Genomic DNA, 18,155 nt, shown 5'->3' on the forward strand with positions numbered 1-18,155 from the left:
TAAAAGATAAGACTAATAGAAGATTGACAACTTTTCATTTTGCCAAGTAAGGATGTTAAAAAACAACAATTATAACAAGCATCCTACTATCTCCTAGAATTAGAAAGAAAGGGCTTAAGAAAAGGACAACCTCATATTGACCAAACACTCCTTTAAATGAAGCATGTTTATGTTCATGGAAATCCACTGCGCCGCCCTTAACTTCCTATTGTGATGAGAACGTTTGGAAATGCTGTCAGGAACCCACAGAAACCGGAGCCTGAAGATGCTGAAGCTGGCACTGTGGGAGCCACACCTGCCCATGAGCGTTCACCTGGGGGGTTGGGGTGTCTGTGTCCCAGCAGAGAGCTACACTCAAGGTCTGGAGCACAGTCCCGGCCACGTAGCTCAGTTGGTTAGAGCGTTGTCCTTATCCACCAAGGTTATGGGTTCAATCTCCAGTTACGTCACATACAAGAATCGACCAATGAATGCATAACTAAGTGGAACAACATGAAACAACAAATTGATGTTTTTCTCTCTCCATTCCTCTTTCTAAAATCAATCAATAAAACGTTTTAAAAAGGTTTGGGGCACAGATCTTGAAATCAGGGACTATCCTTCTCTGTCACTTTCACTTCAAATTTATAATGATCTGAACTTGGCTATTCCCTAAGAATTTCAGAAAAACAAAACAACTGAGTGTTTAGATTGCTTCTTTAGTCTTCAGGAAATTTATTGTAACCTATGTTTGCTTGAAATAGGGCTGTCTGTCAACTCAGATATGTCATATAACATACAGGGTAAATTATGCATTAATGTACACTAATCGCTCAAAGGAAGAAAGACTTTTTCCAATATGAAAATGAGAAAATTTTTCCATTATAAAATCATAGATTTTTCATAAAAAACAGATTTTTACTTATAATGAAAGTCATTTGTAAAATAAAAGCTGCAAGAACCAGGGACCCCTGGAGTGTTCCTATCTGAAGAACCCAAATGAAAGCAGAGCAGTTTAAAGTAGAGAATTGCTCCTTCTGTCAGTCATTTCAAAGACATAAAAGTGCCGTTGTCGAATTGCAGCTTAATTTGAAAAACATCATCTGTCACAACTTGAAATGGATTCTGCTTTGAAGAATGATTTTCGCTCCCTTTGATGAAAGCACCCCGTGTAGTTTTACTTAACCTTATCGACTGTAATAGGAAATACTTTATAACACTGGCTGTCAGTGCCGGAGAGCTGGGGCTGGGGCTGGGAAGTAACAGATTTCTCGGTAAGTGGAGCCACTCCGCTGCCCAGGAATGGAATTGACTAATTTTAATTTATCTCCTTAAAAAAATGAACAAATTAACCACCAATGTCCAGTTTTATACAACTGCATTACATACCAACGAGGCATCTGGACTCAGCAGTAGGAACTTGTAAGTGTGCGGGGAAGGTTTGCTTTGTCTGGGCTCATGCCCAGCTCTGTGGGAACCTCTGACCACAGCGGGTCGCTGTGAAGTCTGTCTAATTAGCTGTTGGAGCTCAGAGACATCAGGGGCCGAGCCAGCCAGGTTCTGCCCCTTTGCTGCCCCACCAGGGCAGGCGGTGGGTGCAGGCCTGTGCGGGGCCCGCCCCTTTCCTGGATGCCTAGCGCAGGTGCTCCGATAGACCGGATGGTTCTCTTCTTATGCCTGGATTCTGAGGACCCTGCCGCAAGCCACCTGTGTCGATGTGCTTCTCTCTCACTTTTTTTCTGCCTTTTTTCTACCTTTTTTTGGTTCCTGTGAACAATTTCTCTACCGCTTGGTGGGTGACATTCATTCCCTGTTTTTACCTACCCCATCAATATTGTGCAGCGGCAGTTTTCTAAACTTAGAATTTTAAAAATCTTTGCAACTTTGGCTTCTGACATTTTTCCAAAACAACAGAAGTTAGTTCAGAATTCAGGCGAGCCTTGGGTCCAAAGCGCCCCAGGCGTGCTTTCTCCCCCCACGTCGTTTCTTCCCCAGTGTTCTCACCGCCCTCTTCCTTGGCGTCTGCGCTCCGGCTGCCCGGCCCTGGAGTGGGACCTGGAGAGCCTTACTTACAGGTCGTAAGTCTTTCCTGCTGAAAAGTCCAACTGCCCCACCTTTTACAGGAAAAAGACCAGAAACACTCCCACGTTCCAACCCAGCTCTTCAGGCTGCTGCACGGGTCTCTCCAAAGGTAACCCCAGGTGTGCCTCCCACTGCCTTTCAGGCTGACCCCCCACTTGAACAGCACGGCTGTGCCGCTCAGCCAGCCTGGCCTCCGGACCCGCTCTCCGCTGTGCCCCGGGAGTCACTCCAACAGCTCAGAGCAGCTCCTCTCCGACTCCCACCCTCTGCCTGAGGGCCTTGCTGCAAGGACTCAGTGAGCTATAGCGTTTAGAACAATTGGCACCTTGCCCTAACCGGTTTGGCTCAGTGGATAGAGCATCGGCCTGCGGACTGAAGGGTCCCAGGTTTGATTCCAGTCAAGGGCATGTACCTTGTTTGCGGGCACATCCCCATTAGGAGGTGTGCAGGAGGCAGCTGATGGATGTTTCTCTCTCATTGATGTTTCTAATCCTCTATCCCTCTCCCTTCCTCTCTGTAAAAAATCAATAAAATATATTAAAAAAAAAAAAAGAACACTTGGCACCTCGCTCGCATCAGCAGACCAATAGGTGGTAGAAGCAGAAGTTGCTATTTCAGGTATTATTATTTTTATTATTTACATGCCAACCCAGCAAAAACGCTCTCTCCCCCATGAATATGTCTGTCAAATTGCCCACGTGCCTTTCAGGAACCATATTCTGTCTTTTCTGTCCTGTGAATTCTTTCTGGACTGGCCCCCCGGAGGGGCGTGTCTTGCCTGTCTGTTTACTGAGTCTCACAGGTGCTGCTGGACTGTGCTGTGGACCGCTCCATGTCCCTCTCTGTATCAAACGTGGGCTCCGCGCTAGACGGCGCCGACCGCTGCTTTGGGATGTTTCTGGGTTTGGCCAGCTCCTCCTCTTCCTCACTGCAAGGCTTCTGCTACCAGGAGGCCCTGGGCTTCGAGGTCTGTCCTCCTTAATTAAACATGATATGAACACGTCTAAGAAGAAACCCTAACTCAGATTAGCACCGAATGGAAACTTCTTGCCTTTGTCATCATAAACCAGCTCTGTGCAACCTATTCAGATTCCTGGTTGACATAGTATTCTGATCTCTGACAATATTACATTTTAGAAAGAAGAAATCACAGGCGGTTGTCTAAAGTAAGACATGTTCTATGCCATCACAGGCTGTCAACAACAAAACTCCCTGAATGGAGAGAGGGCATCCATTTTCCTCTCCCTCCCTCCCTTCCTCCCTTTCTCCCTTCCTCCCCTCCCTGACCCCTCCTCCCAATCTTAAGCACATCTTACGCACAGTAAGAAATTAACAAATGCCAGACAATCTGTAGGTATTGTACGCAGGTATGGTCACTGCAAGTCCAGCTCAGCGTTGTGTGTGTGCTGGCCACTGATGGAGCTGACTGCCTAATTCGAGGCTAGATAACCAAACAGGAAGTGCAGAGAGAAAAATGACGTGGAAATAGCCCTTTCCTAATTTATCAGAAGCACTATGACAAAAAATGAGAAAAGAATGCCTGCCTTTGGCAAACACCATTTTGCAATTTTTCCCAATTCCCCTTGACTCTTCAAAATCCAAACTTCTTGTATTTAAAGACACACCCCATTGACTGTAGCACCTTATTCATGTAGAGTATGAGCTAGCAAGAGTCAGGCATAGTTCTCTTGCTAAGAGTAATACTGAAGCCTGGCCTGTGTGGCTCAGTGGTTGAGTATTGACCTATGAACCAGGGGGTCAAGGTTTGATTGCCAGTCAGGACACATGCCCAGGTTGCAGGCTCAATCCCCAGTAGGGGGCATGCAGGAAGCAGCCTATCAATGATTCTCTCTCATCATTGATGTTTCTATCTCTCTCCCCCCTCCCTTCCTTTCTGAAATCAGTATTAATAATAAAAAAGAATAATACCGAATATTTTTAATCAACGTGCTGTTATACAATTATTGATATAGGAAAGCTGGGTGCTGGGGACAATTAGATCTGATTACTGGAGATTATGAATTTTGAAATTTAAAAATTATGAATGTGAGAATCTGAGAAAATGGCTTCACTTCCCAGTTGGCTCCAAATCTCTCCGCTCACATCCTCTTCCCTGTGTTTCTAATGGCCTGAGGCTCCGGGAACAGCTGCTCACACCCAGGGGGTGGGGGGTGTCTTGTTTTCAGGCATCCAAACCCTTGTTCCTGTTTCCACTGGTCTGCCTGCACGCTCACTCCGCCTGGGGCATGCCCTTTGACCCTGAAACCCTCAGCTCCAATGTTGCCCACGCTGTGACGTCCCCTCCACGCTTGTCCTCTTCTGCCCCAGACTCATCCTCCTTCCCACACCTTCAGGTGACACTCAGGGGGGCACCATTAGAGCCGAGCCTCAGATCAGGGGACACAGCGGTGGAGGAGGGAGAGGAGGGGAGTGAGAGCCCACCGGGAAGTAAAGCAGTTTTCTCAGACTCCCCCAATCCCGGGGCTTCAGTGATCAGATCTCCCTGTCCCCTCCCAGCAGTTTTGTTTAAACCGGTTACCTGTGACATGCCTGCTAGTCCCCATGCGCAAGTGAGCAGTAGGCATTGGTATATAAGTCCGGAGAACGGGAGAGAGCAAATGTAGGAAAATAAATATGTGGGTAACCAGTTAGAGATGGCATTTTAAGTTACTATATTAGATGGGCCTGCCTAGTATTTGAGTTTGCATACATAATGCGTGTTTTAGATGGCATCAGATACTGCCTTCCAAGGGAGTTTACATATTTAGGTGCTCCTATGTTGGGTGCATTGATGATTACAAGGGATGTCCTCTTGTTGAAATGATGCCTTTACCTTTATGTCTTTTACTCCTTTCCTCTAGATAAATTCTACAACAAAAGCTTTGCAAAAAAAAAATAGACAAAAGAAAACATGCTGTTAACTATGCGCTCTATTCATATGTTTGGTAAGAAAATAAATAACATGTAAACATAAAAAAGAAAACATAATGTCATATTAAAAATCAATGCTTGTCCAGTTGACTATACTAACTTATTTTTCTATGAGTGGTTATAGGGTTTGAATTTAAAATTATTCTTCACGATTAGAAAAATGATAAATGAAAATAAAAAACCTAACAAGTTCCTAGGAAAAATGGTTTTAACTTGCTTTTAGACCCTGGAGAAGCTAGGATTAGGTTACATCACACAGACCATCTTAAACATTTTCGCCTAAGCTGTCACTGCAGGATTTTAGTTTGAAAAAAGAAGGCATGCTAAATCATTTCAGACCTGCTCTCTCTAAATAGCTCATTGATTTGGTGATAAACATTATTACATTCGGATACAGTCAACAAAATGATGTCTGTGCCTTTTGCTGCAATGAGATACAATCTGAGAGGAAATAGGCATACAGGCTGACACTGTCTGCCTGTATCGAAAAATGTGTGCCTCTCTGATTTATGTGATGGAAAATATTTCAATTTATGTTCATCCCTGTGGGGCAAGACTACCCGGGGACAAATAAGTACTCTCCAGCTCGCTGCCTCTATCAGTGATCTTCACAGAGGGCAATATCACCCTGAGGACACTTCTGCCAATCGGGACTGAGCGAGACGGGCTGGACATGCCCTGGAGTCCGCCTGCAGTCCCTCCCTGGCTGGCCAACCTCCTACGTCCTTCCCCGGACCCGATCGTGCACCAGTGGGGTCCCTTGGCCTGGCCTGTGCCCTCTCACAATCTGGGCCCCCTTGGGGGATGTCAGAGAGCCAGTTTTGGCCTGATCCCACAGGCCAGGCCAAGGAACACGAATTTGTGCACCAGGCCCCTGTTCATCAATAAAAACCAATTAAACCCACCTGGTCTAATGTAACATTTAAAGCCTCTGTTTCCTTGTTGATTTTTTTTTTGGCCTGGAAAACCTATCCATTGATGTCAATGGGGTGCTAATGTCCCCTCCTATGCCTGCATTCCTCTGTATCTCTCCCTTTACACCCATCAACATTTGCTTTATATATTTAGGTGCTTCTATGTTGTGTGCATTGATGTTTACAAGGGTTATTTCCTCTTGTTGAAATGATGCCTTTATCATTATGTAATGACCTTCTTTGTCTCTTGTAATAGCCTTTGTCTTAGAAGAAAACAAAAGCATAGGCAATAAAATCTTGGACATTTCTCTGACCAATATTTTTTTCTGACATATTTCCTTGGGTAAGGGAAACAAAAGAAAAAATAAACAAATGGGACTACAACAAACTAAAAAGGTTCTGTACAGCAAGGGAAACCATCAACAAAAAAAAGAAAACCTACTGAATGGGAAGAGATATTTGCCAATGATACGTCTGATAAGGAGTTAATATTCAAAATTTGTAAAGAACTCAGATAACTCGACACCAAAAGAACAAATGACCAATTAAAAAGTGGCAAAGAACCTGAATAGGCAGTTCTCCAAAGAGTACATACAGATGGCCAATAGACATATGAAAAGATGCTCAACATCACTAATTATAAGAGAGATGCAAATTAAAGTCACAATGAGATATCACTTCGCACCTTTCAGAATGGCTGTCATCAATAAATCAAACAACAGGTGTTGGTGAGGATGTAGAGAAAAGGGAACCTTCGTGCACTGTTGATGGGAATGCAGACTGACTGGTGTAGCCACTGTGGAAAACTGTGGAGGTTCCACAAAAATTAGAAATAAAATTGCCTTATGACCCAGTTTCCACTTCTGGGTATATATCTAAAGAACTGCAAAATAATAATTCAAAAGAATATATACATCTCCATGTTCCTTGTAGCATTATTAGCCAAGATATGGAAGCAGCCTAAGTGCCCATCAATAGATGATTGGATTAAAAAGCTGTGGTACATATATACAATGAAATATCACTCAGCCATAAAAAAGAATTAAATTTTATCATTTGCGACAGCATGGATATACCCAGAGGGCATTATGCTAAGTGAAATAATTCAGACAAAGACAAACACCATGTGATTCCACATATGTCGAATCTAAAGAACAATGTTAAAAACAAACAAAATGGAAACAGGCCCATAGATACAGAGAACAGACTGATGGAGGCCATGGCGGGGGGGGGGGGGGGGGGGGGGGGGGGACTGGGTGACATAAGGTGAAGGGATCAAGAAGTACAAAGAGGTAGTCACAAAATAGTCACAGGATGTAAAAAGCACAGCAGAAGGAATATAGTCAATATTGTAATAACTATTTATGATGTCAGGTGGACACTTGAATTATTAGAGGGAATAATTTGTAACCTATATAAATATCTATCCTCTGTTCTGTACACCTGAAGCTAATACAAATACTATTGAATGCAAACTGTAATCAAAAACCAAAAGAAAAGCCTGAGAATCTGACAATTTACAGTACATTCTCAAAGCCCTAATCACTTTGTGAAATGTATTAATCTGAACAGGTAGAGTTTAGGATCAAATGCAGATCTGCCTACTATAATCTCAAGATATTCTATAAATAAGTTTCTCTTAGTTGTAGCATTTCTGAAGAGGTATTTTATTGTCAAATATAAAATTTGTGAAAAAGAAAAAGCAAAAAGCAAAAATAATACTGGTGACATAGATTCCATAAATATTCAACAGTATACTCTGTGCAATGCGGAAGTGATGAAGAATGCATTTGTAATCTAGAATGGAGAGATTAGATGCTCTTACAAGTAACTGTAACATGAGACAGATGGGCTGAAGTCCCATAATAGAAGATGAACACTGGTTCACTCTAGAGGGCGGATGCTGCAGGTGAGAACTTATCTCAGAAGACCCGCATTACCTGAGCTGGCCTTGAAAGGCAGATAAAACAACCATTAATGCTTATTTGTATGAAAGACAGATACTAAGATTGCTAACTCCTTTCTCCAGGTAAAGGAAAGGGCTGTCAGGTGGAGGTACATGAACATGAGTTGGGAAATATTTAAATAAGTGTTCAGTTAAGCTAGGAGAAGAGTGGGGTACAACTGGGGATGGAGGTATCAGACCACATACTGGTATACCTTGAGAAGTACCTGGAGAGTTCGGATTCTTACTTGGTAAATGGTAGTAATTTTGAGTGTTGAGCGAGGAAGTGACGAAAGCACTCGGTTTAGGTAATCCAGTGGGTGGGCATGGGTGAACAGGGTTGGGGGAGAGCATAGAGTCCAGAAAATGAGTTAAATGAGTGTTAGGGTACTCAAGGCTGTGCTTGGTAGGGCCCGATCTCAGGAGAGAGCTGAGAGGACGAAACAGAGATAGATGTTAGGTTTGTCGGTGGACTCGCTCTCCTCGCTCCAGTGGGAGGTTGGTCGGACCCCCTGGGGTGGCTTGTGGAACAAGTTCTCAGCCCCGAGGAACCCACTCCAGTGCTGCAGCCTCACTGACGGGTCTTGCTGAACATCTTGTTATTGGCCGTTCTGCTTTAGAATCTGGTTATATGAAGGAGCCCCATTACAGCAGGTTTGTGACTTTCTTTATACAGATACCCAACACAACCTGTTGGATCCAAGTATTATCGTCTCTATTTCCCGGGTAGAAAATAGGGGCACCTCAGGGTTCAAGGCTCTCTGTAGGCCACCGTGACTGGACACTGTGGAACATGGATGTGCCCCGGGCCACCCACTGGCCACTCTCTGCTCTCCACCCAGAGTCTGTCTCCTGGAAGCAGGAATCTCTGTGATTCCATCCTCCCCAGCCCACCGCCCTTCTCAATTCGATTCAGTACCATCTGTGAGGCCCCTGCGGCCCCTCTGGCCCAAACCTGAGAGCAGAACACACACAGGCGTGCTCCGGAGACTGGCTGCTGGATGATTAGCGACAGGGCTGCACATTGGCATCGCTCCTCTACTGAAGCGTTATCTCCACACTTAAACCACATGGTCTTCTGGGGAAAAACCCCAACATAACAGCACCTGCTCAGTGTTGGGGATAAGTTCTCACAACTATTCCTTAAAGTTAATGGAACTCTCTTTAATGTCCTGTTGGGGTCACCTGTTCCGTTATCAAAGGGCATCGACAGAACCCCCCAATGCATCACAACTTACTAAGATTGTTCTTGTTACACATAAGCATTTAAATTAATTGATTTAATGAATTATTTGTTCAGAGGGAACTGATTTTTCCACTGAGAAACTGTAACTCATCGGTACACATGCCTTCTCTGTTGTAAAATGCTTATTAGCAACATCAAGGTCTCCTTCATCTTAGGATTCCATGATGTGGGATGGGACAAGTGGGTGACAGTTTCAGTTCAAATTGATTTGAAAAGGGACAGAAATGTCTCATGGTAACCTCAATTTTTAAAGAGCACACTACTAGAAACATTTATCTTTGGTAAATTACTGCATTAATCTATTTTTTCTTTATCTGTTTTTTTCTCCTCAGCAAAATCCTATATAATAAAGAGGTAATATGCAAATTGACCCTCATGCCATCACACAAGGTGGCTGCCCCCATGTGATCAAAATTGGCCACCACAAAATGGCCAGCAGGGGAGGGCAGTTGGGGGGACCAGGCCAGCAGGGGAGGGCAGTTGGGGGCAACCAGGCCAGTAGGGGAGGGCAGTTTGGGGTTACCGGGCCAGCAGAGGAGAAGTTAGGAGTTGATCAGGTTGGCAGAAGAATGGTTACGGGGTGAGTAGGCTGGCAGGCAGGTGAGCTGTTGGGAGCCAGCAGTCCTGGATTGTGAGAAGGTTGTCTGACTGCAGGTTTAGGTTAAATCCCAAGGGGTCCCAGATTGGAGAGGGTGCAGGCTGGGCTGAGGGACACCCCCCCCCCCCCAGTGCATGAATTTCATGCACTGAGCCTTTAGTTTAATTATATTTAAAAATTCTGAAATAAGAAATGAAAATTGTTCAAGCTATAACATTAATTTCCTCTTCTGAATTTACAAAGTTATTAAGTGCTGAGAGACAGCTATTAATTATATATTATATATAACTAGAGGCCCAGTGCATGATTTAATCATGCACCTGGTGCACCAGCTGGCTGTCTGTCCGCTGGTGCCCCAGGCCTTCCGAAAGCCTCCGGCGTGGCGGAGGCTTTCGAAAGGCCTTGCGCCGGCACAGACAGACAGACAGCTCCCCCGCTTTGGCTTTTGATCGCGGGGGAGCCGGCTGGCTGTCTGTCCGCTGGTGCCCCAGGCCTTCCGAAAGCCTCCGGTGCGGCCATGGCACAGACGCTGAGCTCGCGGCGCCACTGGCTCCGCGAGCTTAGCGTCCTGCTGGCCCAATCAGCTACCCCGGCCACCCTGAGTCCCGCCCCCTGCGCCTCCTGCTGGCCCAATCGTGGGCGTAGCGGAGTGATGGTAATTTACATATTACCATTTTATTATGTAGGATTATATATATACATACTAGAGGCCCAGTGCACGAAATTTGTGCACGAGGGGTGGGGGTGGTGTCCCTCAGCCCAACTTGCACCCTTTCCAATCTGGGACCCCTCGGGGGATGTCTGACTGCCTGTTTAGGCCCGATCCATGGGATTGGGCCTAAACAGGCAGTTGGACATCCCTTTCACAATCTGGGACTGCTGGCTCCCAACTGCTCGCCTGCCAGCCTGATTACCCCCTAACCATTCCCCTGCCAGCCTGATTGACGCCTAACTGCTCCCCTGCCAGCCCGATCATCCCCAACTGCCCTCCCCTGACAGCCCGGTCACCCCAAATGCCCTCCCTGCATATTCCCTCTTTATTAGATAGGGTTTTTTCTTTAACATATTGGGCAGCCCTAACTGGTTTGACTCAGTGGATGGAACAATGGCCTGCAGAGTCAAGGGTCCCAGGTTCGATTCCGGTCAAGGCCATGTACCTTGGTTGGGGGCACATACCCAGTGGGGAGTGTGCAGGAGGCAGCTGATCAATGTTTCTCTCTCATAGATGTTTCTAACTCTCTATCCCTTTCCATTCCTCTCTGTAAAAAAATCAATAAAATATGTTAAAAATAGAAACATTTAAGATTCCTCCATATATGCCTGGTTGATGTGACTCAGTGGTTGAGACCCCAGGCTGGGGCTGGGACGGGATTGCTCCGTGGGGCAGCGTGCCCCTCCCAGGCTGAGACCCCAGGCTGGGTCTGGGAGGGGATTGCTCCCTGGGGCTGTGTGCCCCTCCAGGCTGAGACCCTAGGCTGGGGCTGGGAGGGGATCACTCCATGGGGCTGCGCACCCCTCCCAGGTTGAGACACCAGGCTGCAGGTGTGTGTGTGTGGGATCACTCCATGAGGAGTGAATTTGTTTTTGTTTTTTATAAAGGGTCAGGAGGGCCTCTGGGCAGCATTCTACCAGGCTGCTTTTGCTGCTGGCTCTCAGCAGCAGCCCTCCCTGGGACTGGGAGACTCTGGCGGGGCTTAGAGGACTGGGCTCCGCCATCTTGTGGCTATGGGCACCTCCATTTTTGTCGCGGAGTGACAGTTAATTTGAATATTACTCTTTTATTAGATAGGATATATGGCTCAGGAAATATTCCTTCAGATTAAGGCAATATTAACACGGTATATTTTACACTTCACCCAAATTTTTCATTTGTGATTTGAATTTGAAAATTATTGTTATTCATAGGTACCAGGCTAATTATAAAAGTACTCTCAAATAATGATAGTATTTATATACAGGGTGGGGCATAAGTAGGTTTATAGTTGTGAGTATACAAAACAGTTTATTCTTGTATTATTATTTATTAATTATTGTATTATATTCTATATAGACAACTACAAATCTATTTTTGCCACACCCTGTATATATTTATACACACATATATCTATATGTACACTTGTACATATGGATTTTCAGGAATTATATATAAATCTTGTTTAGATTTGTGTTTCACTAACATAACAGTAATTCACAGTTAATTTCTGTGAACTGAACCTCAAAACGAATAAAACTATATGAAATCTACATGAAATTGATCACTCTATTGTCTTTCTATACTAATAACTCTATTAAAATGAGCACATTATGAGGAAAAAAATATATTCACACTAAATTTCAAATGATTATTGTACTAGATCCTACAAAACATTTCCAGTCCATTGCTGATCTGTAATATTTCTACTGATTACTTATTTCCATCTTTTAGAGCAACAAAGGCACTCTGGTGTGCCCAGTTCCACATGATTGTTGCTAAAAAAACAAAAGACGCCAGATTTATTTCAAAGCGTCTGGTTGATACTGAGACATGCAGGTTCAGGGTTAGCCTTCCCTGAAGACTATCACATCTGTGCACAACCAGGAAAGAGGCCAACTGAAGCCACTAGTCCTAACAGGCAATGACGGTGACAGACACTGGGAGGTGGCAGATAAGCAGCAGGTGCAGAATATTAGAACTTGCTGCTTCTGGGAAATCCTGAGCTTCGGGGGGAGGAGAGGGGAGGTGCAGAGCCAGTGATGGCGTCAGGGCTGCTAAAGCTGAGTCCGGAGGGGACTTAGAGCAGTATTGTTTGCTTTTAAGAGGTTAACCGGTAAATATAGGTTGATTCATAACAGTTTAGTATGTTAATATAGCAGCTAATGAAACAGGGGGCTAGTGGAATATCCAAATTAAGGTAGTTTCTGTGGAAGACATGGGAATTAAAAGAAAATTCATTAAGGAAGCAAAAGCAAGGAAAGGAAAAGAGGGGAAACAGTAAATTATACACCTGACATTAGGATGGAATAAATATAATCCAATATGTTATTTAATCATAAATGAAAAATTAATTTTACACCTGTAAAGTGGGAATGATATACTAATACCTCACTTACAGGGCAGTGACGGCGAATAAATTAGTTCATATTTGTAAAGTACTTGAATCCATAGCTATCATAAACACTAAAAAAGTGCTAGCTATTATTCTTTTTCCTATTATTATTATAAACTATTTCATAAAAACCATCCAAGCAGCATGGAATATGAACCAAAATCTCAAGAAAAAAAAAAAAGTAAAATCACCACAGTGGTAGAGGATCTTAATCACCCTCAGAAGTTGACATCAATTTGCCACAACACAGCAGGGTGATGGAGGATTTGGGTAACAGTCCACAGGGTAACACACACCCTCAGCCCTAGACTGGAAGCAGAAAATAGGGCCTGCTTATATGTCCATTTAGACAATCTGTTCGTTACAAAGCCAACATTCTTTTTTTTTTTTAAATAAAAAAGAATTATAAGATATTAAAAGAAATATAAAATAAAATTTAGCTTTATTGTAAAAAAAAAAAAAAGAAAGAAACCAACATTCTTAATAAATATCTCAAAAAAATTTTCATCATCCCCATTCTCTCTCCATGACCCAAGATAAACTAGAAATCAAAAAATACAAAGGTGAAAAATAACCACTTGAATACTAAGATTTTACATTAAAATAACCACTGGAGTCCACCATCTTCTCTGCACGCCGGGCAGGGCAGGTGGGTAAGGCCACCTCGTGGCCGAGTCTGCACAGTTGAGTGGCACTTGCCAGAGACGGCCACGGAGGAGGGAGGGCCGTCCCCTCAGGAGCCCTGCCTCAGGACCAGGGCGTTTCTGGTTGTCACAAAGACAGGGTGGCCATTGGCCTTTGGGGGTGGGGTCAGGAATGCTACATGATCTGCGAAGCTCAGAACACTCTCACCGATGAAGAATTGGAGGAAGAATTGCTGTGGCCAATAGGCCAATGATGTTGCCATTGATAAACTTTGTCTTAAAAGCGACCACAGGGCAAAGAATCCACAGATGCCTGATATTTCTGTTTGAAGTTAATATTACCATGGTAGGAAAAAGTCTTCTGTAAACCTCGCAGGCCATTCAATGTTCAATTTCCCACAGAAAAACCGAATTTGAGAACTTTGCTTTGCTTTTGACAATCATCTGAGAGCATATAACACTCTGTTTAGGAATTGCTGCTGAAAGTCATTTTATTTTATTACTAAGACTCAGAAAGGGAACTCATGTTCAGCTACCGCAGAACAGATAGACAAATGGGCAGATATGCGCACAGGGAACTGTAAATCTATTTTACTTGCTGTTTGGGTGATATTAGCTAGGTCACATTCTCGGCCACATTCTGAGCAAACCAAACTTTTATCAGTTACCAGAGCATCAGTGGGTCCTTCTCCCTGAGCTAACTTTGTGTACATCTTCACGTAAAGACCACGTGTTTCAGTGATTCCGTCTTAGCAACTCTGGTCATCCCGGAAGGCCAGGGCAGTGTCCTGTGGTAGGTACAGCACCTGGCATGGGAAGCACGAGGTCGGTGCAGGCCTGGCCCTCCCCTTACCAGCCATGTGACCTCCCGGAGTTTCCTCATGGGTACATTGGGAGAACAGTACTTCCTGACTCGTCTTAAAGGGCTGGGATGCCGAGTGACCACAAAGTCCCTCTAAGGGCCCCCAAGCTGCACTGACTCTCACCTCCCCTACCTCCTGCGCTTGTTACAAGCCACCCTCTCCTCTCCCCTATCTCCCCCGCCCGCGCCCTCCCCCCCCCAGCTCTGCACCTCCCTGGCTTCCTCCCTGGTCCCCAGCTATGCTGATTGAACATGTCTGTGCTCACGGTTCTCTCTGCCCAGAACGCCCTGCCCCGACAACTTTGGAGCACTCTCGTACTCATGCACTTCCTTTCCTTTTCTTTTTTTAAAAATATATTTTTATTAATTTCAGAGAGGAAGGGAGAAGGAGAGAGAGTTGGAAACATCAATGATGAGAGAGAATCATTGATCAGCTGCCTCCTGCATGGCCCCTACTAGGGATTGAGCCTGCTACCTCAGACATGTGCCCTGACTGGGAATCAAACCGTGACCTCCTGGTTCTTAGGTCAACACTCAACCTCGGAGCCATGACAGCCGGGCACTCATCCACTTTCTTGAGATCTCTGCTCATGTCATCTCATCCAAGAGGTTGTCAGAGACTATCCTGTGACAGAGTTCTCCCAACCCTTTCTGTTGCTCTATTCTACTCGATTCCTCAACATAGAGACAATCGGCCATGTATTATCTCACATTTTAATTTGTTTATTTATTGTCTGTTTCTTCTCTGCTAGAATGTAATCTCAAAGAATGCAGGAAACTTCACTCTCTTTTCCGTAGGAATAGTATTCCAATAATATATTAGTTTTTCCTGAATCAGTCTGTGTAAAAATTTAGAAGTGTGTTTAGTTAGAAAGTTTGTGTCTCTACGTTTCAGCAATGTAAAATTATATAAATACTAGAGGCCCGGTGCACAAAATTCGTGCACGGTGGTGCGGAGGGGGGGGGGTGTCCCTCAGCCCTGTCTTGGCCTGCAAAGACACCAGCATCCCTCACCCCGGCCTCTAGCCAGAGGTTCCTCCCCTCCTTCTGCACAGCCTCTGGGAAGATGCTTGTCCTGGGGCCTCCTCAGGGCCCTGGCCCACGACGCCCTGCAGCTCAGGTACTCGGGGGCTTGGGCTTTCAGGTCTGGCTTCCTCACCTGGCATGGTGAGCATCAGCTGCCATGGGAGCCTTGCCTTAGGAGTCACCCCCTTGGACCATACTACTTGCGTGTGTGTGTGGGGGGGTGGACTCAGTGGCAGTGATTTGATGTCTGTAGCATGCCCGCTGACACCCACCACCACAGCGCCACACTGGTCCCATCTGGAGTGCTGTCAGGGGGCTTCCAGTCTGCGACTGGGGCTGATGGGCTGCAGGTGGAGGACCCCGGCAGCCATAGGGCTCTGTCAGCATCAGGAACTGGAAAGATCCATTTTTCTGGTTCCTCCCCTGCCACGCAGATGCTGAGCTCGCGGCTCCACAGGCCCCTTCCCTCCCGCCGAAAGGCAGGCTGGGGCGGGGACGTGGGCGCGCGGCCCGGAGGCCCCTTCTCTGCCGCAGCACAGCCGTGGAGCGGACGCTCCCAGTCCTCTGGCCAGGGACCCCTCCGTGGCCAAGGAGCAGATGCTGGGCTCCCGTTGCCGGGGCGATGCCTCCAGCGTCTGCTATGGGCGCTGCCATTTTTTCGTGGAGTGATGGCTAATTTACATATTACTCTTTTATTATATAGGATTTTATTTTTTATGACATTAAGTATGTCTGCAGACACATCTATAATAATAAAAGTGTAATATGCTAATTAGACAGGACGTCCTTCTGGACGACCTTCCAGACGAAGCCAGGGCTGCAAGGGAAGCCCGGGTCCTGGGTGCCAGAGGGAAGCCGGTGCTGGCAGTCGGGGGAAGGAAGGCCTGCTCTTGTATGTATTTTGTGCACCGGGCCTCTAGTAATGAGTACGTATTTTGTGCATCGGGCCTCTAGTAACTTGTCTAGTAACTCGACAAGTTACACTTTTATCATCTCTACTATGCAGTTTGCCTATCTTCATGATCCTAATGCATTTTCAGTTACTCACACACGCACGGATTTTGCATAGTGTTCCTCTGGAAAGGTAGTATATGCACTCTATTCAGAAGGGAAATTGTTCATTCACTGAAAGCAACATGTTCTGCTTCAGGACTTTAAATGCCACAAGCTAAGAGGGCCAACAGCTCGTTATTTGCTCAGATCAAAGTTTTCAAAGTGTTCCTGGGTCTCGTCTCTTCAGTCACGCCTGTGTTTGTGCTGGAAAGTGACCCATTTCTTACCAGTTTTCCCCTAGTACTTAGTGCACAGCAGACACTCCGTGCTGGTGTGGTTACCTGCTGACACAGGCTTCCGGCAATGTATCTACCCCCACCCTCTTTAAAAGGCCATGAAGGAGGCTACTTACATTTCAAGCCTGATGAAGAGGACCCGCTGACGGCAGATCTCGAACCCCCTTTCATGGAAAAGACCCCTTTTCCCCGACGAGTCGTGGAGACAGCTACCCTGGGGCGCTTCAGCGGGATGACCGCGCGAGGAGGAGGAGGCACGCGGCCGTGGTAATCGAACAACCTGCACAGAACACAGACATGGGAAGATTGGCTTGGGCCTCAGCATGCTGTCCAGGGAGGAAATTATTGAGAGAATGGCCTGGCAGAAAACTTCAGTAGATGTTTTGGTTATCTAACATTTGGAAACGGGTATTTATTAGAAAATCATTTCTCAAAAGAAGCAAAAATTATACTATGCTTTCTGGACGTTAGAATCTGACTCTCCAATATGAGCTCATTTGTCAGGTATGAAAGGACCTATACAGGTGTCCATTGTTATAGCATCTCTTTCATTTCTAACTTTACTTATTTTGGTCCCCTCTCTTTATTTCTTGTTGAGTCTGGCTAGGGGGTCATCAATCTTGTTTATTTTTTCAAAGAACCAGCTCTTGGATTTATTGATCTTTTGTACTTTTTTTTTTAGTCTCTATGTCATTTATTTCCACTCTGATCTTTATTATTTCCTTCCTTCTACTTCCTCTGGGCTTTTCTTGCTGTTCTCTGTCGAAGTCATTTACTGGTAGTTGTAAGGTGAGATCGTTTATTAGTCCTTTTTCTTGTTTCTTGAGGTAGGCCTGCAGTGCTATGAACCTTCCTCTCAGGACTGCTTTCACTGTGTCCCATAGGTTTGGGTGGTTGTGTGTTCATTTTCACTTGTTTCCAGGGAGTTTTAAATTTCTTGTTTGTTCTCATTGGTAACCCATTCATTGTTTATTGTTTAATAACATGCTATTTGACCTCGATATATTTGAGTGTTTTTGAGTTGTTTTTTTTTTATTGTAGTTGATTTCTAACTCCATGCCATTGTGACCTGAGAAGATGCTTGCTATTATATCAGTCTTCTTGAATTTGTATAGACTTGTTTTGTGCCCTAATATATGTTCTCTTTTTGAGACTGTTCCATGTGCACTTGAGAAGAATGTATATTCTGTTGCTTTGGGGAAATGTTCTGTAAATATTGGTTAGATCCATCTGATCAAGTGTGTCATTTAAGGCCTCTGTTTCCTTGTTCATTTTTTGTCTGGAAGATCTATCCAGTGATGTCCCTGGGGTGTTAAAGTCCCCTACTATGACTGTATTGCTGTCAATCTCTCCCTTAAAGTCCATCAAGAGTTTCTTTATGTACTTGGGTGCTCCTATATTGGGTGCATATATGTTTACAAGGGTTATATTTTCTTTTTTAATCCTTCCCTTTAGTATTATGAATGGCCTTCTTTGTCTCTTGTTATGGCCCTTGTTTTGAAGTCAATCTGGTCTGATATGAGTATTGCTATCCCCCCTTTTTTTCCTTTCCA

At 44.9% G+C, this 18,155-nt stretch overlaps 1 protein-coding gene across 1 annotated transcript in view; it reads right to left on the reverse strand.

Moving 5' to 3' along the window:
- Positions 1-18,155, reverse strand: part of RALYL (RALY RNA binding protein like) — a gene marked incomplete at its 5' end in the record, with an annotated part of 274,838 nt that overhangs the window by 38,110 nt on the left and 218,573 nt on the right. The window contains one exon of the mRNA XM_079795890.1: positions 16,719-16,882. Within this exon, the coding sequence (XP_079652016.1) occupies positions 16,719-16,882 (164 nt within the window). The remainder of the gene's footprint in view (positions 1-16,718; positions 16,883-18,155) is intronic.

The sequence above is a fragment of the Cnephaeus nilssonii genome (genome assembly GCF_951640355.1).
Source record: "Cnephaeus nilssonii genome assembly, chromosome: 18".
Taxonomy (NCBI): Eukaryota; Metazoa; Chordata; class Mammalia; order Chiroptera; family Vespertilionidae; genus Cnephaeus; species Cnephaeus nilssonii.